The sequence below is a fragment of the Lontra canadensis genome, unplaced genomic scaffold (genome assembly GCF_010015895.1).
Source record: "Lontra canadensis isolate GAN:19392208 unplaced genomic scaffold, GSC_riverotter_1.0 scaffold15, whole genome shotgun sequence".
NCBI lineage: Eukaryota > Metazoa > Chordata > Mammalia > Carnivora > Mustelidae > Lontra > Lontra canadensis.
In genome coordinates this window covers 16,568,725-16,596,161 of record NW_022631009.1, presented here as the reverse complement: position 1 = coordinate 16,596,161, position 27,437 = coordinate 16,568,725, and the positions used below count along the sequence as shown (strand labels likewise).

The window sequence follows — 27,437 nt, the reverse complement described above, 5'->3', positions numbered from 1 at the left end:
TTTGTTCATTTGGAATATGTTAATTCTGTCACTGTCATCATTATTGTCTGTAGTCTTGTTTTGTTCCTCTTCCACTTTGTTCATATTTTCTTGGAAGAAATGTTTGTAATCTAGGATTCAATAGGATAGTTACTAAAAGTAATTTTTTCCTTTCCTCAATGGTTTGGCAAAATATACTTAAATTTTAAAGATATGTTTCTACTGTACATACATGTAGTAGTACATACTGTACTACATGTAATAGTCTTCTTTAACCTCAATCAGAAAAATATCTCATATATATTTTGTTCTATGCTCAGATTCCAATTATTATATGTCTGTGTATTTTATGAAAGTCAATTAGATTTGTTAAAGCTACACTTTATCCATATTGTTATCAAGTGTTTGGGGAGTTTCAACAGGTGACAGTTTTATATTTCCTATGATGAATCTCTTTACCAGTAGGATACTTTTCTCTCTAAGGATATCATTGTGAAGTGTTTTCTTTATGAGAATATGTTGATAAAAATGTAGAAGAGAAATGGACGACTTCATAAGAGCCAAACAGTTTGAAGAAAGGAATGTCTGGTTACTGTTTGTCCTAAGGATTAGCCACCTAGGAGAATTTCAAGTTGTAAGTTAAATGTATATTTACCCAAGTTTGTTGACTGTATACCCAGTAAGGTGGTCACTTGAGATTTCATTAGTTGAGGCTCTTAACAAAGAATCTTCTAATCTAAGGTCTGTCTGTAGATGGTAATTGAGTCTGGAGATGAGAGATGTGTTTGAGATTGGAATTTAGTTGATAACATATTTAAATAATTTTATCACTCTCTCTATTTACATCTTTGTTTACTTACAGCAAATACAAATTAATATTCTTCTTAGACCCCCAGTGATCTGTTAAATATGAATGATGTTCCATAAACTGGATTCTATAAAATCTTTAAACCATTACTAAGGAGAAAGGCTTCTTTGTGAAGCAATATTAAATCAATGTGTTGTGCTTTTTTTTTTTTTAACACAAACAAAAAAACCATTTTGCTTTAATTCAGGGATTATCAAACCATGGACCACAGACCACATCAGGCCTGCTGCCTGTTTTGTAAATAAGGTTTTAATAGAACAGTGACATTCATTTGTACATGTATTGTCTATACCTGCTTTCGTGTTATAGGGGCAGAGTTGTGATAGAAAACATATAGTCTGCAAAGCCTAAGATACTTACTATGGGCCCTTTACAGAACAAGTTTGTCAGCTTCTGCCAGTATATATCACAATGGTAATTAAAAAGAATTTGATGCAGCTTCATAGGAGGCTGATGTCCAGCAAATAGTCTAAATATTAGAAAATGCATATGTATGTATGTATGTGTTTACATCTATGTGTATGTATATATATTTAAATATGAATATATAAAATGTGTTCAAGCTTCTTTGTCTGTTGGTGCTATTTATGTTAATATACTATCTTGCTACCATGATATCAAAAATGAAATTTTTTCAGAGACCTTCCCAAACACTCAATTTAGGTAATATTCTTTAAGTTCACATAGTTTTTTGGATGTGGGATGGCTTTTTTGTTTCCCTGCCCTTGGAGAAAATAAACATATTTACCTGAGAATAGCTCTTAAGGTACAAATAATTTCAAAATTGTATTTAAATAGGCTGACAGACATTTATACTTCACTGTATTCTACATTCATATCACTCACTCAATTTTATGTATCATCCAATTTATATCAATATGACATATCCCTATTTTATAATTTGGCACAGATTTAATGAAATCATTATTAAAACGAGACTCTTAAAAGGAACAAATTACCTCACTTTATTGAATAATTGACTTAAATTTACTGTTATACTTAGAGGTCATGTAATATAGACTATACATTCTTTTATTTAGGATTTTCCTACTCCTTTTTGAATTTTTTTCTTTTTTTAAAATCTTATTTTAAATTAATCGGTTTTTACTTAAAATTTGTTACCAACAAGAATTATCTGATATACCATGAGATTTCTTCAGGATAAGTATTAAAATACTTATTTTTGAATAAACATACTTTTGTCTAGAGATCTTTACTTCAGTTTTCAGTTAAGCAAGAGCTATATATGTATATGTTTACATTCCTCCCCACACTCAGTGGTTATGAATTTACATGATGACTTATTGTTGTTGATACCCACTGAGCCCAATAAGCTATGATTATTTTTCCCAGTTTGTAGATTTGTAGTATACAATTGGGATTTTGTGAACATAATCTCATTATACGTACTTATGAGAAATGGAATTTTCCTGTAAAATCTCTTTAATAAAAGTTATAAATATAACATAAAAACGCTTTTCACGTTTGCTAAGATTTGCTAACTGAATTTAGTTCTTATTCTAACCAAAGTTTTTAAAGGCCCTCTTAACATCTATAATTGATGTTTTGGAAGTAGGACCCGTTATAGAGAATTATTAGTCTCATTTTGTAATCGGTTTACCATCTCACTTTCTCACCTCCTTGCATTTTTTTTTTTTCCTGAAATGATCTCAGGTATACTCTGTGCCTTTACTGGAATGGTATATTCTCAGGAGTATTATTCCCAGTACCTCTTTCTTGATGCTATTTCTAGAAAATTCAAGTTCAAAAGATCCATATGTAAGCTCGGGAAACCTGCTCTAACACGTGGGCTAATTTTATGAGAATAGTTTCTAAACACAATTGTAAAATTGTAGTTGAAACCAATTAGACTTACAGCTATTTTTCAGTAAATAATCAAATCCTGATGAATCACAAGCCAAAGTTTTTATTTATAGTATTACTATTGTCAAGTTTATGTGCTGTCAAATATATTCTCCTGGGCATACATGTACCAGAAAGTGTTTTCTGGTTAAGATTTGTTGTTCTGTTAAAATTCATTTACATTTTATTCAGATTAAATTTTTTTACATATTTAGTAATCATGCTTTTATTCACCAAATTGCATACTTTAAATAAATCTAAGAAACAATATGATATTTTAATTTGTATGTACTACCTTGAATGAAAATACCATATCAGCCTAGCATTTCTTCTATTATTCTATTATTACATCCTGTAAGGGCTCAGAAATAAGAACTGAACATTAATTTTATGGGTTTTTTTCTACTCGATAGGTGCTATGGATATAGAGGAGAGAAATCGCCAAATGAAAATTAACAAATACAAACAGGTAGCCGGATCAGATCCCAGACTGGAGCAAGATTACCATTCAAAGGCAAGACATTTTTCTTTTTAAAAGTTGTAATATAAACAATTAATCATATGAAACCGTTAGATTCTCTTCAACTTCTGAACGCAGACTAGTTAGACACAAACATATAATGCAATGGCCCCATGATACCAAATGCTAAAATTTATAATGTGTTTTATATTCCAACTTTAAGTTGTTTACTAAAAAAGTCATTATATAATATAGGAAATTAAAGATCTGAAACTCATAAATGATCTGAAGAACAAATCTTTTAGAATTTTTTATTTTGTAGAACCTACAAGGGTCTAACGCCCTCAAAAATGTTTAGGAAGAATGGCTGTGGTTTTTCTGTACATAGATTTTTTTTTTCAATTTTATAGTATTTCAGTTGATTCTGGTTTAATAATGAGTTACTAGAACAAAATATATATTCATATGAGATGTAAGTTCAAGAGGTATTTTTTAGTGAGCATTTTTTGGAGCTACTTTTTGGGAACAAGTTGAGGTTTGAGGTCTACCAGGGAAGATTCCTGCCCTTTGTTGCTTTTATATTTTCAAAACGTTTTTAGGTTCATGATATTATTTACGGGCAAAGTCATGAAAAGACTGCTCTGATGTACCTATTTAAGATTTAATAAGAGAATGAAAATAGCAAAATTTACTCATAACATTTAGTTACTATGTGTTCTGTGACTTAGTAATGTGATCATTGCAATCGTGTAGTATTTGTGGTCTATAGATATCTGTGTATTAGAGAAAAGTAGTGTCAATTTTTTACACTTAGGTCTTTTTTAACTTTACCCACTTAAACTTTAGTTCCTGTCCATTATACTCGTTATTTGGTGAAGTCATACTTACTAAGTAAAGCATAACTGATTACATTAGGTAAGCATATGTGGTCAGTATCATACTTTTTAGTTTCCCCACTGTACCACCTAAAGGAGATACAGATTTTCACATCAACGTCAACTTCCAAATCACCAATCTCTTCCCAAAATTACGCAAATACTGACATGGTCAATGTAGGATTGTTCCTCACAGAGTTCAGATGTCCTGGAAATGACACAGGCCTAAAGCCAGAGAAAGGTAAATTCAAGACAAATAAAGCCCTGCTTTTACTTAGCAGGCCCTAAAATATATTTATTTTCTAAAATAAAAATATGAATAATTTCAAATAGGCTCAGTGAATTTCATAGAAAATAGTTTTATAATGATACAGTGTTTCAGATACCTACCAATCTTTTGAGCTTAATGTCCGAAATGATACCTATGTCTTTTCCCAGGTACTTTGTTGGTATTTCTTCTTAGGGCTAAATAGATACACTTGACCTTTTGTGACATCACTTATACTCGAATCTCTCATTCCTTCACTATGTATAATTCAAAGACCAAAGCATGTCATCCTAACAAAAGAGGATCTTAAAACTTCTAGAAACATGTCTTCAACTAACAATATCAATTTTTTAATCTCCTGCTATATTTTAGGAAAGAATGTAGATGATTTTTTAAAGTACATATAATACTCTCAATAGTAGTCAATGAAGAGATGAGTATGAAGGGAAAATGAAGTCAAGCAAAACAACATAACAGTAGAAGTAAAGGGTGGGAACAAAATGTGTAATATGAGACCCTGTATACCTGTGGCTTGTGAAGCGAGTGTTTTGACTGTGAGCTTCCTAAAAAGCAGCAAAGGCAGAAGGGGAAACTGGGTCGGTTGTATAATTCCCATTGTTTATACAATAAAAACGAGTCCCTAGATGCAACACCAATGATTCTTGCTATAGATACCTGACAGAAATTTGCTCTAGGAGAATGGACCAGTGGAATATAAGAGGCATTGCTCCAGATTATTTAAAAAAACAAAAAACAAAAACAAGTTTTGATTCCATTCCAATTCATAAATAAATTAATTCTTGAATCTTCAAAGTTTTATAACTTTGATGCCAATTATTTTGGGCTGGAGAAGATTTAAATCTTGGCAAAGGACTAATTATATTAAGCAATATAATTTCATTGGTATTCTGTAAGGAAGTGGTTTTCTAGGTAGAGTCCCAGACCAGTGACATCATCACCTGAGAAATTCTGGAAGTGCAATTCTCTGGCCCATGTACTTAATCAAAACTCTGGGGGGTAGAGTCCCTGTATTTTAGCAAACCTACCAGGGGATTCTGATGTACACCAAAGTTTGAGAACTACTGCTCTAAGGTGAGCTGCTTGCAAAATTGACTTCCTCTATTAGGGTCTTAGCTGGAAGCCATGATGAATGACATCATTAAAAAAATGGAGACGTTGAAATTAGATTATCTGACACCTTTACAAGGTGCTCATAGTTTATAACATCCCACTTGATTATCAAACACTTACCATTATGTTTTCTGTTACTGAGGTTATGCATTCAGCTTAACTAAAAATGTATTTCAGCCATTAAGGTACAACTTCTTTAAAGGGTCCAAAACACAACTCTATTTCATTACCCCACAAATTATTTACTGATGTGGAACTATCTTTGCTGGGTCATCTATGTCCCCATCATCCCTAACTTGATCTTCTCTGTCATGGATCAAAAAGAAAATTACAGAAGATACTTTTTCAGTCAAGAGTATATATAGATTTAGTTATTATTCATTTTCATATTAATAGTTTCTTAGATTAAAATTTTTGACAACATCTGTCCTTTTAATTATTCATAAATAATTCAATATAAATATAGCTTGTATTCTCATTCTTCTATATTGTAATAACAAGATTAATTTAAGGCTTGCTCTTGAGTCATGTGCTTTAATACATTAGGTCTAATTCTTGACCAAAATCATTTACAGATGAGAGAACTAAGATATAGAAAAGTTAAGTTATCTGCCCAAGTTCACATGGCCACTGAGTCCTGGAAATTATCATTCATAGATGACCTGATTCTCAAATTTAAGATAACTAAGACCAAATCCCAAACATCAAACAAATGGAGCCTATACTATACTTCCAAGCTATCTCCCTGAAATTTCAGAAAGGCTATTAAGAAGCTTTGGTGGAATCTAATTTAGTGTTAGTGAAGTGTTTTTTTTAATTACACAAGCCACATTTTAAATGGCACTATATCCCTGAATTTTTCAAGCTTTCCGTACTGATAGTTGTAAACAATTCTTACTAAGTTTTTAAAACTCTCCTTAGTAACTGACTTTGAAAGCATCTGTAGAAACAGTAACTACCAGGTTACTATCTAAGAATATTTTAAGTATACTAGGAAATTTGAAGACAGAAAATTTGTATCAAAGAAGAGCCATAAAAAACACGTGCAGACATATTTCCTGTTTAACCAGTAGATGATTTCTTAAGGGGTTTTCCCTCAAAGCAGAATTTAGCTATGTAGCTGGTGAACCCCCATGCCTCTCTTTATCCCAGCTTAACTCGTCTATTCTATTCTCAACAGAAATTTAAGGAGCAACATTGATTTTTCCTATAAAATCAATATTTTCTGCTCTTCATTGGTTCAGAAGAAAAGTGATTTGTCTATTAAATTTAACAGTGCAAAATATAATTCGGCATAGACCAACTACCCTGCTTGCTAATTAAAATAATTAGCAATAATTGAATGTTGATGTGTAACTATACCTGAAAATTAATATGGAGAATTTGGTAATGTTTATTTAAATAAATAATGTTTATTTTTTTACTTAGCCATGTTTATTATTTTATAATGATCCTGGAAGATATTTTTTTAAAAGGGTAGTCCCTAACATTTCCATAGAGAATGCTAAACAGTTCATTGGTACAGCATTTATTTGGAAATCAAAGCTTTTATCTCTGTAGAAATAATGCTATTTTTAAAATTAAGTAATTAAGTAATTTTGTGTTCCCACAAAAATATCTTACTCTTATTATAACAGTGTTATATATAAATATCATATTATAATTTTGTTTTCTTATTTATCTCCCTAGAATTAAGTAAGAAAGCCCACAAGTGCCCAGAACTTTTCAAATGTGAACCAAAAGGCTATATTTATGCATCTAACCCTTAATCCAATAGACTGACTTAGTGTTCAGGGAGCAGAGGACAGTGTAGTAAAAAAGAGGAAAAGGGTCTTTCTCCATTCATTGTGCACAGTTGATCCCACTTCTTGTCACCTTGTTCCCAGGCTTTTTATCCTCTAGGGATCCATTCACCGATTTCAAAGAGGAAAACAACCTAACTCAAGTAATTTACATTATAATACGAATAACATAACCACACAGAAATAATTTCAGTTTTTTAAATCTGTAAATACAACTAAAACTCACACTGATGGAATTGCAAACAATATCAATGAAAACAATTTCACTTAAAGTATTTTTGACAACTAGGTCCCCACTGTTAACTAAGCTGTTCCTTTTATTAGAGCTTACTCTCTTCTCCACACTGAGGATACACTGTCAAGGCCAGCCTGTGGCGTTTTAAATTGATTTCCAAGACATAGGTCAAAGGGGCACCAGGAGAGGGAGACAGGCTGGGGCAGGTTCGGACTTGCTGCCTATTGGTTATTTGTAAGTTTGCTGTTTGTGAACAGGAGCGTTTGCAGACTCCAGTGGCCTCACAGTGTGACTAGTACATCAATGTCGGGTAGTGTAGTAGATAGACACACAGCTGGGAGCCAGGCAATGCCCCCATGGTTGACTTTGGGTAGGTTGACCCTTTATGCTCAGTTTCTTTATCTATTACACTGGGCTTTGAGACCTGCTCCCTAGGGTGATGATAGGGTAAAATGAGATGATGTATATGAATGGCTTAGCCGTTAGGGATTAAATGCTGAATACATGGTGCCCATAAGATTGGTTTTTATTTTTGGAATAATGATGTAGTCATAGATACCAGAAATTAAAATGACAAGGTTGAAAAGAAGTAGTAAAGTGATAGTGGAGCTAATGAGAAGGATTTCAGGGTAACTCAAATATCATGGAATGGTCCCTAGGTTCTCAGAGAATTCAAGCATCAGAGATTTAAAAGGAAAAATAAGACTTAAGGGGAAAGAATTTATGAATCTTCAAGGGATATGGAGATTAAAAATGAGAGACTGGAACATAATGGGTGATGGGAAACTACAAACTAAATTACTGAAATTAAGAAATTATGTTATCAAGGCTGATGTTAAATGGGGCTGTCCCTTGGAAAGTGCATGGGCATTTAACAGGAAATGCTCCTTAATAGCGGTGATGTATATGGAACTGAACACTGAAAGATGAAATTTATAAAAAGTAAAATTTAAACCATGGATAGGTGGCCTTGTACAAATTATTAATTCATAAAAATACATGCATTTAGCAGAAGTGAAGAAATGAAGGATCCGTTTTAATTTTGTAGCAATGATTGAAATAAAATGCTCAAATTTTATTGGCCTGAGCAGACAGGTTGATTTGCTGGCAGCATATAACACAGTCCAGCAACAGAACAGTTGAGCTCGGCTTTGTGCCCACTGGAGGAAATGTGGTTGCAGAATCCCTTCTCAAGCTCCCAGGAGAACCCGGTATTCACATGAAACAGACCCCATCGTGCCAGTGTTAGTCAGATGGAATCATCTGATAAATAGAGCAGGAGAATTCTAATAGGCGTGATCTCAGTAACTCAGTCTCTCCCCTGCAAAGCCCTCCAGGAATAAGTTAAAATGTCCCATCAGACGTAATGAAGCGTCCTTTCTTGGAAGAAGCAGTTTATTGTTTCTGGAACAGAAGGAGGATTCAGATGTTCAAAAAATTCCTGCAAGGCTTCATCTGGCCAAATATGGAACAGAATGATTTCATTTGTAAAAATCAGAATTAAGATTACTTACCTGTGGTTTCCATCCCAAGCTAGGTGAGGAAATCTTACCACCTCCTGATGAAGAGGCCACAGCGAGGATGCCAGGGGCTGCACCCAGATTTCTTCATTGAAACACACTATTTCTCTAACCTTCTTTAACCTTCTGGTTAGACCTAGCTTCAAGGTCTGTAGCGAAATCCCAAGAGAAACTTAAGGAATTGACTGAAAGTGGCTAATATGCAAGCCTAGGAAGAAAAACAAACAAATTACTTTACCTAAAAGCATTCTTTTTTTGTTGTTTAATTTAAATTGGATTAGCCAACATACCTAGAAGCATTCTTAACTGCCAAACTTAGCCACCAAGTTTCTGAGAAAATGTGCTGAGTCCTGGGTGCTGCTGTCCCTTCTTAATATTCTCTCCCTCTCCTCCACCTCTTGAGAATACATTTTGTCCAAGTACCCGCCCTGTAGTTTGCTTCCTGGCCCCAAACCAGGCCACACCCTTCTGGACTGTCTGGCTGCTTGCCCAGACCAGACTAGCCTCCAAGCCTCCAAGCCTCTTAGTAGTCATCTGCTGTGTACTTTTTTACAATCACTCTCTGGTTGTTCCTTTTCCAAGTATATTTACAGAGAGAAATAAAACCAGATTTAAAAATCTAGATTATTAAGCTAGTAAGTAAGAGCAGCCATATAATACGGTGCTACAAGTACAAGAGATATTAGTGGTAATCTTACCAAGGCTTGAACAAAAAAACTTTCAGCCTCACCTACAAAATTGACAAATGGCTATATAAACCTAATGAAAAGAAAGTTGGAGATTGAAATGAAAAAGGAACCAGATAAAATCATATTGTAAAAGACTTCATGTCCTATTTTTCCCTCTTCTAGAGTTTCTTATTCATGTCTATGAGGGTAGATTTCTCATTTATATTATATTAAATGTCCGCCAAACTAGAATTTAAAAGTAACTAAACAATTTCTATATATATTTCTTCCTTTACCTTTGAAATAAGTAAAGGGATAATCAATGCATCATCGAGGACGAAGGGGCCATTGGAAGTACACCTTCATGCTAATGGGGTGCGTTGCCTAGAACCATAATAGCAGCCATGATCACAGCACAATGAGTGAAGTCTTGATTACTGTAATGGAGAGATAAAGCCAGTTTTGTTAGTCACTTTCCAATTTATTTTTAGCAATTATGATTACATATAGGCTGCAGAGTGTATTACAAGTTTGAACTCAAAAACCAAATTGCCTGGACTCCAATCTTACCTGTCATTATTTGTATGACCTTGGGCAACTTTGTTAACATCCTTGTGCCTAGGTTTCTTGTTCCAGAAGATGTGCTAATAATAGTACCTAACTTTTGGACTGTTTTCAAGATTAATTCTATTTATATACATGTATAACTCTTAAACAGAGTTTGGAATATAATAAGAAATACATACATGTTTGCTGTGTTATGATGATGGTAATGATGGGGAAGAAGAAAAAGAAGAATCATTTCCAACAGATAACTTTCCTTAGCAAAATCCTTGGGGGTTCAGGTCTGTATTTGTTGCTGTTGATAATCTACTAGGTAGAGGTAAGCATATCTTTAAGGTAATCCTAAAAATATGTGGGTGGAAAAGGAGGAAAAATATAAAAATTAATGATAATGTTAAAAGACTAAAAATTGATTAAGGTTGTATTTTTTTACTAGTTAAGTCAAATCTTTATCTACCCAAAATTATTTTTCTTACAATTTCTACTCCCTAGTAAGCTGGTTGTATTTCAGTTTTAGTTTAAAGAGAGAGAGAGAGATAAATTATTTTTGCACATAAATTTATCTGTTTGTACACATGTACACACACATGCACACACCCTAGAACTCTGAGCCAAAATAGAATTTCTCTTCCCCAAATTTTAGCTGAAAGAAGCAACAGCTATTCATTTCTTGCTTATCCCATAGATACAAATATACCTCACTTTATGTAAAAGATCTACAGTTAAAAACTTAATGGTAAATAATTTTAATAGAATTTTAGAAATGTGATATTTTTATGTGTGGTTAATCTTTGAATTCAAAAGTTTCTAACTTGAGGTTCCTTTTTTCCTTAACATCTTGTATTAGTTGGGTAGGATTGTCATAACAAATGCCACAGACTAGGTAACTTAAAAAAAAAAAGAAATTAACTTTCTCAAAGTTCTGGAGGCTTGAGGGCCAAGATGAAATTATTCTGAGACCCCTTTCCTTGGCTGCAGATGGCTACTTTCTTGCTATGTGTTTACATGGTCATCTCCCTATATATTGGATTAGAGCCTGGCCATATGAGCTCATTTTACCTTATTTATTTAAAAGCCCACAAATACAGTCGTATTCTGAGTTACTAGGAATTAGAACTACAGTATATGAATTCGGGGGATATACAGTTGAACCATTAAATAACTATTTAATGGTTCAAATAATCAAATGGTTCAGTAATCAAAGTAATCAGCGGCCTTTTAAAATAACTTTGCTGCCTTATAAAATCATACTTGATTATAATACAAATAGAAATTTTAAGATAAGTAACTAAATATAGCTATTTTGTTTCAAGCTTTATGATTTTTTAAAATTTTCGTACCTTTTTCTATTTCATCAACTACATTATCACATCCTTGAAGATGAGATATTTTGTTTTTGTGACAACAAGTTCATTTTTTAAATTATTTTTCTTAGTGATAAAACCACATTTAAATTTCAGTATGGTTTTTTTGGTTATAATTTTATTCTGACATTCAATCTATGGGTCTGTTTTCTTTACATATATTTGTGAATTGCTACCTAATACTATCTAACCACATGTCAGGCCAAGAAATATGACGAGAATATTTTTTAATTATGAAGAAATCATTTGAGATTACTGAGACAGCAATTTATATGTTATAGAACACGATAAAATTACAGAAGAAATTGTAATTTCTCCCTTTTTAGTAATTCTAGTGTTGCTAAAAACTGACAAAAGAATTTTAAGTAATTTGTATTCAACAACTTGCTGCTAAACGGGTCAGTCTATGAATGACAGGTGCTATTGCCAAGATCATAATTTCTTTTAGTATACTGCCTAAGAATACAGAGGAAAAACATTTCTCTTTTATCCCCCCCCCCAAAAAAAATAAACTCATTCATTCACCTTTGCTTTCATCAGGCCTCCAGAGTTGCTGGCTTGCTGACAACTAGTATATCTTATAAGGAATATAGGAGATTAATGATATGGGTCACCAAGAGGAGAGAGATCTTGCTTTATAGAATCAAGGAGAATATGGGAAATCAAGAAGAAAGAAAATGTGATAAGTAGGGCAGAAATAGTATTTCCAACTCAAAGTCCCTGTGATCTAGAAGCATTAAGTATTTTTTTAAAAAATTACAAGTATAAGAATATTTGAAACAACAGATGTGAAAACATATATACTTTCTGAACCAATCATGGCATTTATCACCTCCTAAAATGCATATACTCTGCCTTATATGATAGTTATTTGCTTATTTTTTTACCTTCTTGAGAATGGGGACTGTATATTTTTTCATCTTGGTAGTCTCTCTAGGGTAAGCACTTTGTTTTGGCTATAATAAACGCTCAATGGGATATTTTTCTAGATTATGGGCATCCATGCTGAGAAGAAGCTAGAGTGTCAGGGGTGGTATATGTTTGGAAAAAGCTATAGAGGAGGTGAATGTCAAGTATTTTGTACCAAGGTTAGGACAGGATATGAATCCTGGGATGGGGTATGGGTAGATTATTGCGTGAGAGTCAGAAGCAAATTTTGTAACATGCATATGATTATTGATTTGTGTCTGAAAGTCTACTGCTTATGTGATAAGACTTTGGAAAAACTGCCCAGTTGTTAGTTCTTCACAACCCAGCTTTTTTTCTGTGTAAAAATTGAGGGAACCTGGTAATCTATGAAGTATTATACAAATACATGGTACTTCGAAGGCTGCACTGGGAAAAGAAAAACCCACTATGCACTAACAGTTGGGTTTTAGGCAACCTCATCATTAATTAAGCAAATCATTTAATCTCATGGCCTACTATTTAAATGAAGTTTGAAGTAGATTTTCAATATTTCCTTTTCTTCATCTAAGTGATTCAGCAATCTCTGATCAGGGCCAGGCTCTCTATTAGATAATATTCTTAAAAAGGATTGAATCTATGTATTTTAAAATTAATTGATGGCATATTAATTACAATTTAGTGAATAAATTTATAGGTATAATATTTTAGCCTATTACTTCACATGAAATAATTGACAACTAGGTTAGAATTGACACATAATTCAAAACCTTTAGTCCATTAGGCAGTCAGTCAAGTAAAGCAGCATGGAGCTGTCTGTACCTATACTTTCAATCTAATTTGGCCAATTAGAATTTGAACATGTCTACAATTTTATTATGTAACAGTTTGTTCATGAGCACAAAAATTAGTTTTCATTTTTCCTCAACTGGAAGAATTACAGATATTATTAGCAAAATAAATTTTCTGTTTTCCTAAATACGGAATTTTGAATATTTCTATTTCATCGGTTTTTAAGATTGCCAATAATACTCTAGTCTGGAAATAATATAGCTAACCTATAAGAAGAGGAACTTTTGGCTGGTGATAACTTCGAGAGGTAGAAATGTTGTTTTAGAGGGTCTAGAACTTGACTTGGCTCATGGATATGCCCAGTAATAATACTTATTTTTATTATCTATCGTGTAGTGATATGGGGTAATAAAAGAAAAGCCTTACAGTTGAACTTCATTGTCATGGATGAACCAAAATACACTAGTTCAATATAACTTCCTAACTAACTAAGAAAATGGCTGTGATTTTTATGATTGGCCCTTTTCATGACCAGGCATATTCATAGCAAAGCTACTAGTCTTCAAGGTAGAATCATGTAAGAACATGTTACTTCTTAAACCCATTACCATTTTCTGTCTATCCCCAACCGCCCCCCCCCCCAAAAAAAGCTGACCTGAATTTTAAATGGAATGTAAAAGAGTTATTTCAATGGGACATAAAACATCTTTATCTTTTTATTCAAGTTCGTTTGCAAGATACTGTTTTTTTAATTACTTTCAAGCTTTATTTGTTTAAGATCCATCCAGTTGTAGTTTTTGTATTCTATTATGCAGGTTGTTTTAGGTAGAGTTTTAAAATTCAGAAAAGGAAGAAAATCTTTATTCTGAAGTATATACTTAAAAATATGAATTTTTAAAAAGAAATGACTTAGGTTTTACATGTGCTTGCCTAATCTCCCATTAAACATGAAATTATTTTTTAATGAAACACTTTTTTTAATGAAAAGAAATTGAAAGACTTCAATCTTAACGAATCATACAAGCTTAGTCAATTCACTTCTCTGTTTCTTAAATTTCTCTTCGATAAAATTAAGAAGCTAGATTACATTCTCTCTGAGATCACTTTCAGCTTTAAAATATTGTGGTTTCTTTTTAATGACTCAGTGACGAGTGAATAACAATAAGTATGTTTCAGCACCAAATAACTTTCCTGGACTTTTCTTTTTTTTATTAATTATTTTTATTAACATATAAAGTATTATTTGCTCCAAGGGTACAGGTCTGTGAATTGTCAGGCTTACACATTTCAGGGCACTCACCATATCACATCCTGGACTTTTTTCTTAAACCAAGGGTGGTTATAAATGAGTCCTCTTCTGTGTGTCTGAACATAATCTCAGGGGACAGTTAGTAGCTTTTTCTTTTCTGCAACTCAGAACTGCATGCCTGGTGTGTCTCTGAAGTTGATCAGCTGTAATTCTGGTTTCTGGCTGGAACATTAAAAGACCAAAAAATTTCCAGGGAAACAATCAAATGAGGAGCAATAAAATGAAAGACTAAGTGAATGGAGGAAGGAAGGGAGAAAAGGAGGGAGTAAGGAAAGAGAATTTGAAAGCAGAAGAAGGAAGGAGGGATGGAAGAAGGGAGGCAGGCAGGCAGGCAAAATTCCTTCCAGTCTAGGCGTTCATAAGTTAATCAGGGAGACAACAGGTACATCAGTGCTACTCTTACAAAATAGGCTGTGTTAACTGACGTAATAAAACTGAACCATGCAAAGGAAACCTAAGAAGAGAAATATTCATTTGGCTTGGAGAAATCTGGGACTATGTCGTAGAATAAGACATGAGGGGAAGAACATATCACACAGAGGAAGAGCTTAAGCAGAGTTGCAGAAGCATGAGAGCAAAAGCCGTATATTTAAGGAACAGTGAGTCATTCTTTAGAATGGAAATACACAACAGATCAGGTTACATATTAGGATATAGGAATAGAAAATTTGGCTTGGGCCAGATAACAGAGGGCTTTGAATCACTAGGTTAAAAATCCAGAATGTTCTTCATTATAACCATGGGCTTTGAAGGTATTTGAAGAAGTCGCCCCTATGAACACACATTAATTCTAGTGGTAAACTTTGAAAGGGAGATTAAAGACAAGACGTCCTATGCAGAGGCTACTGCTATAGTCTAAACAAGAAGTAAATGTAATGCCTTGCCGTATTTCGACGGTTGCCTCTATCCAGAATGGTCTTAATGCAAACCCAACTGATGCTGCTCTGTCTTCTCACGTGAGGAATGAGAGCAGTGGGCCACTTCCAGATTTTCAACAGAATGTAGTTACATCTGCCCTATTCCTGAATTTAACAGATAGTGACAATTCTCAGACCCTTTCAAGTTTTATAATACTTCGTGGTTATTTGGACTGTGCTTTAGCCCTGATTCTCTTAAATCCAAGTACCTTGAGTTACTCTAGTGCTTCCTAAGGTACTAAGATCTGAAAAGGAGCCCTCTCCATATCCCTAGTCCATTAAATGCCGTTGTGTTTCTGCCAGCTTCACATTCCTAGGACCTCAGTCCTGATGCTGTGTTCTCATGTTTTATTTCTGCTGCAGCTTTTGGAATGCTAGCTTGCCTCTCAGTATCTGTATTGTCCCTTCCCCATGTCCTAATACAAGTTATAAATATCCCCTCAAAAATACAAAAGTCATATAATAAACCATGGAATATTTAAAGATGTTCACAAGGGGCCAAGTATAAGGGGTTCTTGTGGCCAAGGAGAGCTTCTTTGTGATATTACTGAGTTCTAGTTAGATCTTTCAGGTTTCCTCTCTGAGGGTTTGGAAAAGCATTTGGTCACAATAATGGTACCCCTGCTTTAACACTGACTCTCCTGTCTTTTGGAGAAGTCTCGGTGTGTTGCTTTGCACTGGTAGCAGGCATTCTGTTCTCCCCTCTGTCAGCCTGGCTCTAAAGGAAATGTGTGCATCACAATGAGATATAGTCATTAATATATTTAATGGTCTGGGAAGAACAGACTTTGAGAACACTTCTTCATTGAGGCAGAAATTTCAAATGACATTTGTTTGAGATATTACTGAATAATAAAGCCATAAAAATAAATGTAAGACTCATTAAGGCTGTTGGAAAAGAAAAAAATATTACCTTATGTGAATACATCTAAATCAAGAGATAGCTAGGTGTTAACACATATTATCTATAAATTTAGAAAATAATAGCTGTCTTAGGCATTGGGAAAAGAAAATATATAAAATATTTGGAAGTTTGTTTGTAAACCATAAAAAGTATCCACATTTTAATAATTATTAATGTTACAGTCATGGATTGGTTTAACTTTCTTTGATGCCAAGTGTAAGCATAGTTATGAAAAGTAAAACCCAGGTTAATAGTTTCAAGAATAAAAAACATGGATTTCCAAGTCAGGTTTGGTGTTATCCTACTCCTAAGTAAATAGATGTCAAAGAACAATGCCTTATTATTTTAGTGAGATATGGAATTAGGAACTTACTTACAAAGTTTTCATAGCTCTTTCCAAGTCTTTTTTAGCCAAGAGAAAATGTTTGAGATGATAGCTGAATGCTGATGAAATCTGAGTATCACAGTCTGGAGCTTCTTTCATTTCATCACAGACTATGCCTAATTATTATCATAAATACTTACTATATGTCAAGACCTGCAACCTCATTTAAAGCTCACCTCAGGCTCAGAGAAGTTAAGAGACTTGCCCAAGGTTGCACTGCTCCCAGTAAGAGGGAGAGCAGTACACATCCATGCATTTTAACTCTGTAGCTCAGGGTCTTTATGATACATGGCCCCTTACCATCAAAATTAGATGACCGCATTATAGAGGTTATCAATATTGTTAGTTAAAGAATGTGCCTTTATGCCATGAAGTCAGAAACATTTTTTTCTGACCCAGAATAGGATAAGTGGTATATCATTCAGGTTTGTATTCACATGTTCATGGTATTAAAAGAAAAAAAAAAAAAAAAACCTGGCAAAATTATCTGAATAAAAAAATCTTTTTTTCACAAATAAGAAATCCAAACAGCAGCCCAGGGCTGCTCCTGCTGTTTAAGGAGCCAAGCTTCCTATTCTTAGAGCTTCTCTTCCTGCTCCCTGTTCTTAGAGTAGGACACTCATGCTCATTGTCACAGAATGATAATTGCACCCGTAGGCCCATGTTTAAATGCCAATTAGAAAGGAAAAACAAAGAGGGAAGGCAAATGGCCATCCCAGCTGAATCAGCTGGGAGTAATTGCGCTCACCAACCCCCACCTCCCAGGTTCCTGCTTACGTCACAGAGATCACACTCAGGTCAGTTGATCACCCTGGCTACAAGAAAAATGGAAAATGAAGTCATTTTGTTTTGTTCTTGTGGTTGTCATTGTTAGACTCCTAAAATAACTCTAGATTCTTTGAGTCTTTGAGTAAAGAACAAAAAAGGAGAAAGAATATGGGTGGGCAGTCAGCCGCAACTGTGACCAAGGAATAAGAGTTATAGGCTTGAATTACCAACATGAAAGACCAAAGACCTATTCCTACACCCCTCGTAGCCAAATACCCAGATATTTTTTACCATTATATGAATAAGTGATATTTCTTGACTAATTAGAGTGGAGAATATTGAAGAAGGAGAAGTCAAAGGTAATACAAATTTTCTATGTTTTAGTTCAATATTGAGCCTATTAAATAATTCAGGGAATATACGAGTCACAAGAAGAGCTGGTTTGGGGTGAAAGAGAATAAATTTGGTTTTGGCCATGTTGAATGTGATATACCTGAAAAACAACATGTGGTAGATGCCCTACAAGCACCTGGAAATCCAAGTCTGATGTTGGGGGTTGGTGAGCGCAGATGATAAGGATTTATTTGTCATTACATGGTAGTGGAAATGCACAAATGAAGGATCAGATCATCCTGGGTGGGGGGGATATGCATAGTGAAAAGAAAAGTAGACTATTGATTGAAATTTGGGGAAAATATAATTTAAAATCAGGTCAGAGAAAGTGAAACTGGCAGAGGAGATTAAGAAGGAACAGTGAGAGAGCCAGAGGAGAAACCACGGGTGACATTATCTGAGAAGCCATTCATGGAAACATTTCAGAAGGAAAGAGGACTTCAATATTAGATGGAACAACAACATCAAGAAAGACACTACTGGCTGGTAAATTAGGATATTCTTGGTGTTTTCTGTTTGTTTTTGAGAACAGTTTCAGTAAACAGTAGACTAGAATGTGTGAAGAGTTCTGGATCCTGAGGAGAAAAGTGGTTAAGTGCATTTGCTAAGAGCAAAGGCATGAGTTCTGTCACTACATGAGATCTGTAGATCTGGAATTTCATCACAGAACTGGCATTTCCATTTCTAAAAATTGTGAGACCTTGATGGAAATAAGTAACAGATGATGAGAGCCGCCGATTGCTAATAGACATGGAGTTTCCACAGAGCCAAGCCTTTGTGAGAGTCATAATCGATTACTAGCAATGATTTCTCCCCTACAAAATCTCCAGGAAAAATTATTAATCTTACAAGTTTTCCTCAAACCAAAAGACAGTTGGCTCTTGAGTAAGTCTTGACCAATGGGGTAATGGCTACCGTTTCTACTCTTAACAGTTTTTTTTCCCTTACGCTGTTCTTGATATTCCATCTTTCACAAGGTTTCCCTGGTTGAATAACTTACAGATCTGTCATCTTATTGTCCTTTACTCATTGTCTCCTGATGAATCTCAGTGAATCCTACAAGCAGTGCACATATTTCTAAACCCCGTGCTTGGTAGTATATACCACGTCTGCATTTGGTGACCATCTGGTAACTTGAAATCAGTCATGAGGGGAGTATTTATTCCTCAGAAATTAGCAAACTCTGTAAATCAGAACTTTTTCCCCTTGGGCACTATTTGTTAAACATATCATCACACTACTGCCTATACCCACCATGGGGAATACAAGAATTACATGACTAAACTATTCGGCTATCTTCACAGTATTTTATACTCTGACTTAATGCTTTGTCCTAGAGATAATACTACAGTATAAAGTCCAGATAAAACAACCATTCCCTGCGTTTCAATTCATTAAACATTTACTGAGTTCCTATTACCTGCCAGGCAAGGATCTAGATAATGGGAATACATAATAAAATAAATAAGGCGGACATTATTCTCAGGGAGTTTATAATCTAGGCAGGATAGATAGGTAGATAGATGGATGTGAGAAAGAGATACATGGTAAAATTGTAAGAAAGGCATGAATGAAGTAGTATAGGAAGACTCTGGGCAGTGACTAACTCTTCTTGAGGGAATTAAGGAAGGGTTTTCTAGCAGGGATTTCATTTGCAGAATATTGTTTTTAAGGCTAAATCTTAAATTAGCCTCAGTTTTCTGTAGCTTTTCTCACTCTCTTTTCCCTCTCAGCTAGAGACCTTAACACACAATAACCTCTTTAGGAATCCTACCTAAACAAAATGATCTCTAACAGATTTTCACACAGTGCAACATTCCTATCAAGCCCTGATAAGAACCTTGGCTAGAACAGAGGGGAAATCATCGGAAAGTAGCTCCTCAAAGGGAGAGTCTGCAGTTGTGGTACTATCAAAAGACAACAGGACTCTTCAAATTATGATCTGAAATACTGTAAAAATAGGTTAGCAAAAATGAGAGCAATCTTCATTGACCACAGTGACAAGAGTCCCCCTGCTCTGCTCTTATCTCCTCCACACCCCCAGACTGGTGTCCAGAGCCCTGTCCAGAATTTCAGCTTCTCCTTTACCATCATTATGTTTGCCCTATTTTTTTCCCCAATCTTATGATCTATTCATTGTGTTTTCTCTCTGAATGTGACATGAATATTCCTGCAAGTATTTCTCAGTAACATAAAACTTATTTTTCTTCAAACTTGGACTTTTTCCCTGCCTGGTACTTTGCAATAACCAAGTCTTGACCTAGATTCCCAAATTGCAGTTTTCTGGTGAAATTTAATGTCAAAGATAGCAATGTTCAAGGGAACTCATAATCCCATTCCCATGTCTTGTCTGAGAAGTTCATGTACAAAACTCAAACAACCTGAGTTGCTGAAATGCTGGTAGAGAAATCAAGCAGGGAAATTGCCTAATCTGAGAGCTTCAAATGAGTATGCTAGAGAAATGAAAATCTTATTTTAGAAATTTGAATTTACTTTTTTCTCAGGAATATTATTCTAAAGTTTTAATAATAACTCTCCTTTTAATAGAGCCTTGATGATATGCTGTTACTTTCCACTATTGTCAGATGAACAGAGACAACATTAACTTTTCTAGGCCACTTAAGAACTCTTTAGAGTCTGGAACATCCTGAAGAATAATAATTTCCTGTAAATTTTTCTAGTTCATGATCTACTTAATAGTAATGTACAAAACATCAAAATGCTGTCGGGAAAGGCTTCCTTACTCTCTTCCAAGATTTTAATGATCTCCAATCAGGGCCCAATTTTCAGCTGAGATCATATAATCTTATGCAATAAATCTTCTTTGTTTTTGTTCCATTAAAGAGAATGGTGAGGATAACATCCATTGTTGATCTGTCAGCTGTAAACTAATACATGCTAATTGTTGAAAATGTTTTTTATTGTATGGTGCCAAGACAACATCAACCATTTTTAAGTAAACGAGCTTATTTGCATTCATAACTGCCTTGGTACCGTAATAATTTAGCGGCTGCTATCTCATTGTTAAACTAGAAACTTTTGTTTACCATAATTTAGGAAAAGAAAAAAATACATTTAAGAAATTTTTAAAAAATGAATTATTTTAAAAGTAAACTCTAATATTAGGTCATTCATTACTTTGACTTGGGGGTTTTTTGCAGTTGTGTATGAAGATGTTATATTCTAAGTATATTCAAAATATGTTCTTTTGAAGTTCCATTTATAGAAAGATTTTTTTCTATTATTTCTCACTTTCTATATTTCTCATTCTGTGTATCGTGTGTAAACTTGTAATGGAAACCCAAGCTATACCCTAAAGGTAAACATACTTAGTTACTTAGGAGACAGAGAAATGCGCTTAATACAAACCTTGAGAAGGCACTAGAATCATCATCAAACTAGAGCTATTAGCTTATTTGTAGTCTTTCTTTATATAAACTTTTCCACTCAGTGTCTTTTTATTTAATGACTTTCTGCTTTAGGCACTGGAAATGAGCAGTTGCTGTGAACTAAGCACACTACTGGGTATTTTAAATGTATCATGTCTCTTACTCCTCACAAGAATCCTTACAATGTGATTTATCCTTATCTTACTGATATAAAAATACTAAGCCTCAGAGTTTAAGTGAAATCAAATTAAATCTTTGACTCTTAGGTGCTAAGAGAGTTACAAAATTAAGGAAGATATTGTCCTGGCCTTTAGAAGCTTATATGCTAGCAGAGGGTTTGACAATTAAACATGAACAAACTTACACACACACACGCACACACCCACACACACACACACACACATCCTTTAACAAGAGATAGCATGTGTTGAATTCTATGAAACTATATATGTGGAATCTTATCTTTCCCTAAATTTTGCAAAGCCAAAATTTTAGCTCTGCAAATTCTATTATCGAAGAAGTCTTAGCCAAAGATATGTGCAATGTACATTTTAAAAAAAAATCTTGAGCCTTAAGTTGGCCTGTATATACCTATGAGTCACAGCAACAGGATTAAAAGTCATGACAACTCAAAAAGACAAAGACTAGAGTATGCAAAGTCAGAATCCTAACTAGTGAAATATAAAAGTCAAGTAAGATTTAGGACCCAGAAATGAAGGCATAGCAATCAAATAAGAACCTATCAGGGAAACGGGATATACAGATACCAGCTGGCTTTGGATATCGAGATAAAGTACCAGAGACAGATATTAAAAATGTGGCATGTTCTGTGTCAGCTAAGAAGTATCATGTATTTCCTGATGAGATAAAGCTACTTCTCACCATGTGGCTGGGAGTCAGTCGTTCTCCATAAAAAAAACAGGATATGGAGGAGCCTGGTCAAATGAGGAAAGTGAGACCTGAGGACAGAGAAGGAATCAGTGGAAAAGTTTGGTTTAATATTTTAATTTTGCTTTATAAACACACTTTCTGAAATGAATCTCTTAGAGATATATAAAAATGGTTTTATTTTTCTTGTAGCTTAGAACAGTCTTAAAGTAATGTATTTATTTTGGGGTATTTCTACCTAGTATTTTTTTTTTTGGTAAAGATCTACCTGGAATTGATACTAAACCAGTGTTCAACTACTATGGGATCATCATCATCGTCATTGTCATTTGTCATTTATTAAACACTTGTTATATGTCGATGTTGTGCTAAGTGCTTTGTTGCATACATTTTCTTATTTAATCCTTGCAGCAAACCTAGGAGATGGGTACAGTTGTTATCCATGTTTTAACAGATAAAAAACTGGGACTTATGGAAACAATTGGCCTGAGATTACAAACCTAATAATTTTATGTAGCTAGGATTCCGACCAACAATTCATCTCTCTCCAGAACATGTACTCTGGTTACATTATTATTTCTTACAGTTAAAACTTAGGGCTTTTCATTTGCTTTAAGGACATTTTTCATATCCTGGCTGAGTTAGATAATGTTGGATCCACCCATTGAAATGCTATTCTACACAATGGCTGAAGACATAAGTCACTTTAAGTTGTTTTTAATATTTCAAAGTGACTTCAGTTTGAAAAAGAATATCACAGACTAAGTGTTCTCAATAAATTCACTGTAAATAAATAATTTACCTTTAAAATCAACATGAAGGTTCTATTTATTTAGGTATTTCCTAAAAAAAAAGGCAGTGGTTTTTTAGAACTTAAATGTATTCTTTTTGATACTTGGATTTACCAACAAAGTGGAAAATTAAAATGGAGTAAGAAAGGCCAATTCCTTACCTAATTTGAATGTATATTTCTAGATTAAGGATTTGATTATCAAAGTTTATTAAGCCTTAAAAAAATCCCTTTATTTTATATTTGAAGAAAAGAATCAGTCATTAACTCAAAAATATATAACTAGACACTGAAAGATCCTTGGGAGGGGGGACAGATATTTTAATCTGATTTAATGTTTACACTGTACTCTATTGCTATTCAAATTAGCTAAGATAATTTGAATAGCAGTGTTTATATCTGTCTAATATTTGCAGTGAATTGTTATTCTTACGGGATGGTTTATTAGGTAGAGATTCTTGAAGTCTCAGTAAATTGTTTGTATAAGATAATCATCTTTCTAGGGCTTTGTGAAATTTGGTAGTATCTATGATTAGAAAAATCATCATTGCAAAATCGACCAAATAAGAATGTATCAACATTATGTTCAAAATGCATATAAATAAAGAAATATCTATTAGCAGATGTTCTCTTAGCCCACAAGTAGCCATCAGGTAGTAATGATACAATCATAATTATTTATGTATAGTATTAGATAGCAGATATGTATTATTTCTAATTTTCAAAACAACCCTGCAAGGAAGATATTATTATCCCTATTATTTTATAAACAGGTCAAATAATTTGCTAAAGTTTACCCAGTTAGTAGGAGTTTTTCTTACTCCAGGTTTTCCAGACTCCAAAATCTCTTCTTTTTTACATCCCAAGTGTCATGAGCATAAAACATTCATGATGGTTTGCAACTTATCAGAATATTTGACCACCCAGAACACCCTGCAGGCTGTCTGTGCCAGAGAACTATTTGATTATTTCAATTCCAGGAAATTTGAACTATTGTAAATAATAATGACTTTTTCTAGTATTTCTAGGATTCATCAAAATACCAGGAACCATGCAGAAATTAAACTCTCTTTTTTCTTGACTTTTCTTTAAAAGAGTTAGTGTTTTAATAATTAGATTTTATATTATCTCTAGGTTTTCAGTGAAGCATAATGGATTACAGGAGAGCATTGATGGCTACTAAAATGGTCTTCATAAGTTACAATGGTGACCTTATCGTGCTTTTTTTTTCCTCAAATTCTATACAGAAATCAAACAATTCTACTGCCTTATGTTATGTTTATTTCCCAGATTTTACCTGAATGTTCTTCCCTGGGGCCATTGCTATTGTGAAACAGTTGTAATGGCCTTCACTGGGGTGTGGTGAAAATGCTCTAATTGCCTTTGCTAAAAACAAGGGTTTCATATAAATTGAATTTTTCTTTTAGGATAATTGCCATTCACTTTTGTTTTATATGCCACTGAGTGGGGTTTTGCAGTATCCTCTGTGGACAATTAAAGTGCTGAAATAGGAGAAGCTAATGATTGTTTTGTGTGGTAATACTGACAACCTCTGCATGTTTGTCAATCTGTGTTAACAGTATCGATCAGGATGGGATCCTCATAGAGGGGCAGATAATATTTCCACTAAATCTTCGGACAGTGATGTAAGTGATATATCTGCGGTTTCAAGGACTAGTAGTGCTTCTCGTTTCAGCAGCACCAGCTACATGTCTGTCCAATCAGAACGGCCAAGAGGAAACAAGAAAATCAGGTGAGTAAAGGGACTTTAGCAGGAAATTCTTCTAAACATATTTTAGGAAGTCTTTGATTTTTCTTTGGATAAACCTAAAATCCTGGATTTCGAAATAGTTAATACGTGTTGTTAAGGCAGTAAGAAGTTCTGAACATATCATTTTTTATTATACTTTCATCAGTATTCAAACTACTTGCACAGAAAAGTTCCATAGGACAAAATTTTCTTACTAGACTACTTGAAATCCTATCATGGGTTATTTTTTCATGTTTGCTACTTTAAAAAGTAATTCTGTTATTATTCTGTCTTATCTGAAATTAAAGTGATGGCTAAGTCAAGACTTGAATTTGTTAATGTTCCAAGGAATATGAAAAATAACAGTTTGAAGGGTTTTTTTTCCCCCTGGCGTAATACACTTCAGTGATTGAGAATACATAAAAATATTACTTTTTTAGTAGGATGCTCATCCATTCTCCCGAAACTTTTAGAAATGCATGGAAAAAGTCCTCAGCTTCTCAAAAAAATGTGTAAGTGTAATATATGTTAGTATAATTTTCACTTATCATCTGACCTGTAGATTTTATGGACACCTAAACTTTTATTTTTTTTTTTTTTTACTCCCATTACATCAGAAAACATATGTAATGGAGACTACAACTTTTTTCCATGCATTTGTGACAGGAAAATATGATCTGAAAACAATGCTAAGTATTGCTTACATGGTGCTTCTTCTGCTATACACTGGGGAAAAAAGTAGTCAACATTTAAAAGATAGAATTTTTGTTTTAGTAGTTTTCATTACATTTCTGTTTAATTTCATGTGCATTTTTTTCTTGACTTTTTCTTTCTTGTTTGTGTTTATTTGCATGCCTTCGATCTGTGTTGCTTTCAAAAGGCCAAAGGGAATAGAAGAGGGAGGGCAAGAAGGGGATAAGCACGAAGAGATAGTTCATGAGAAGGAAGAGGTAAAGGAAGAAAAACTTAATGAGAATGAGAAAGGGACAGAGATCACAAAAACATGTGATAAGGAGAAAAACAGAGAATCAGGAGATGAGGAAAAAGCACAAGATATACCTGAGCAAGGGAAAGAAAAAGAACAGTGGAATAAAGAGGATTTGCAAGGACGATTTTCACAAGATGATAACAGGTAAAATTTGCTCATTTGTGTAGACATTTCCCATTAGTCATGTAGTCCTTTTTCTTAATCCTAAAAACTATTTTGCCATTTACATTTGGTTTATTTTCTTGTGGTTTTTCTATTTAGCTTCTAATACAACTAGTTCATATATTGGCAAAGTAGCATCAAACAGATTGACTTATGAAACAGTCTTTAATTTATGTCCACTAGCTCTGAGGGCCTGATTTATTTGATTTTCATTATGACTCACTGAATCCAATGTAAATTTCCCTCAGTTCCCTTGGTGTTAATTGCTGCATAACTTCTCCATTTGTAGAGTCAAAATTTTTAAAATGAGCTTCTGAAGAGCCTGAGAAAATTTAGCCTACTTCATAAAAAATATTACACACCGGAGACTTACTCTAAAAATGAGTGGCAAAATAGCTAGCAAAAGTAAGCTTTATTCAGTCTGTGGCTCCCTTGTCTCTTAGTTTTTGGTGGGTTCTAGCCCAGTTTTGAGTACTGAGGAAGATTGCGAATCAGGGGCAATCAATACTCTGTTACTCGGAAAAGGATAGATGCCCCAGGGTTTGTTAGAATGCAAACCCATCAGGTTAGCTCCCTTGAAAAATTCAGTCAGCTAGAGAAACTGCCAGAGAAGGAACTTAGAACGGGAAAGAAAGGGGAAAAACATAAACAGCAAAGTATAAAAATAACTATGTTTTCATTTTCATAACACAGGCACCAAGTAAGCATGAAGCTATCTTTCTTTATAGCTCTATACTGACAGGCACATTGGCCCAAGTGTGCAGTAGACTTCATCTTTCTGCCTGAGGAGATGAGGTTTCTCTATATTTCTCAGAGACTGAGAATTATCCATCATGTCCATTTTGGAGGAATTTGGATTTCTAGTCAATCCAGAATTTGATTTTGTGTTAGTACATAGCTGGTTTGGTAAGCATACCCTATTATAAGCCAGACTTTGCTTTATTATATCTAACCCCAATCTCAGTGTGTACTTATTCATAACTAATGAGAAAGATAATTGGGGCAGATGTTCAGTATACAATTCAGTGGTTTAGACTATGACATATCCCTTTTTGTCTCAGATTGGTATATTACTATATCTGTGATCTGTGAAAGTTTCTGTATAACTGATAGTAAACCTAAAAGGCATCCCAGGTTTTGGCATGTTATGTGATTTGAGTCTAAACTAGTAATTGCAAATCTATCTTCATCACTTATCTAACTTTCAATAATTACAGTGATTCTGCAATAAAGACCATTTTTCTGATTTGTTGGCATAGAATAATTTCATCATTAATTCACAGAAAAAAAGCTTTTGGGGTTTCCTTGGAAGAGTTTCCTTTCTTTCAAAAGCAGAGCAAATTCCAGGTCTCTACTGTTGTCTTTCTGTATACTGTATAGAGAACACCCGTGCCCACTGGTGTTTGCCTGGAGCCAAAAGTCTAACTGACCTGGCTTGGTGGGCAAAGGTTTGGAGAAGATTTTAACTTTAAGTTCTCAGTTTTTAATTTATTACTTTC

General features: G+C 34.0%; 1 protein-coding gene across 46 annotated transcripts in view; it reads left to right on the top strand.

The window, feature by feature from the left end:
- RIMS2 (regulating synaptic membrane exocytosis 2) overlaps positions 1-27,437 on the top strand; it is a 586,269-nt gene that overhangs the window by 431,236 nt on the left and 127,596 nt on the right. For 15 of the 46 annotated variants that reach the window (XM_032858505.1, XM_032858508.1, XM_032858503.1 and 12 more), the window contains 2 exons: positions 3,124-3,224; positions 24,619-24,791. The exons of 24 other annotated variants lie outside the window; for them this stretch is intronic. In XM_032858505.1, coding sequence (XP_032714396.1) covers positions 3,124-3,224; positions 24,619-24,791 — 274 coding nt within the window. Of the gene's footprint in view, positions 1-3,123; positions 3,225-24,618; positions 24,792-25,668; positions 25,921-27,437 lie in introns of all 46 variants that reach the window. 7 more of the 46 variants (XM_032858499.1, XM_032858498.1, XM_032858497.1 and 4 more) reach the window with 1 other exon arrangement.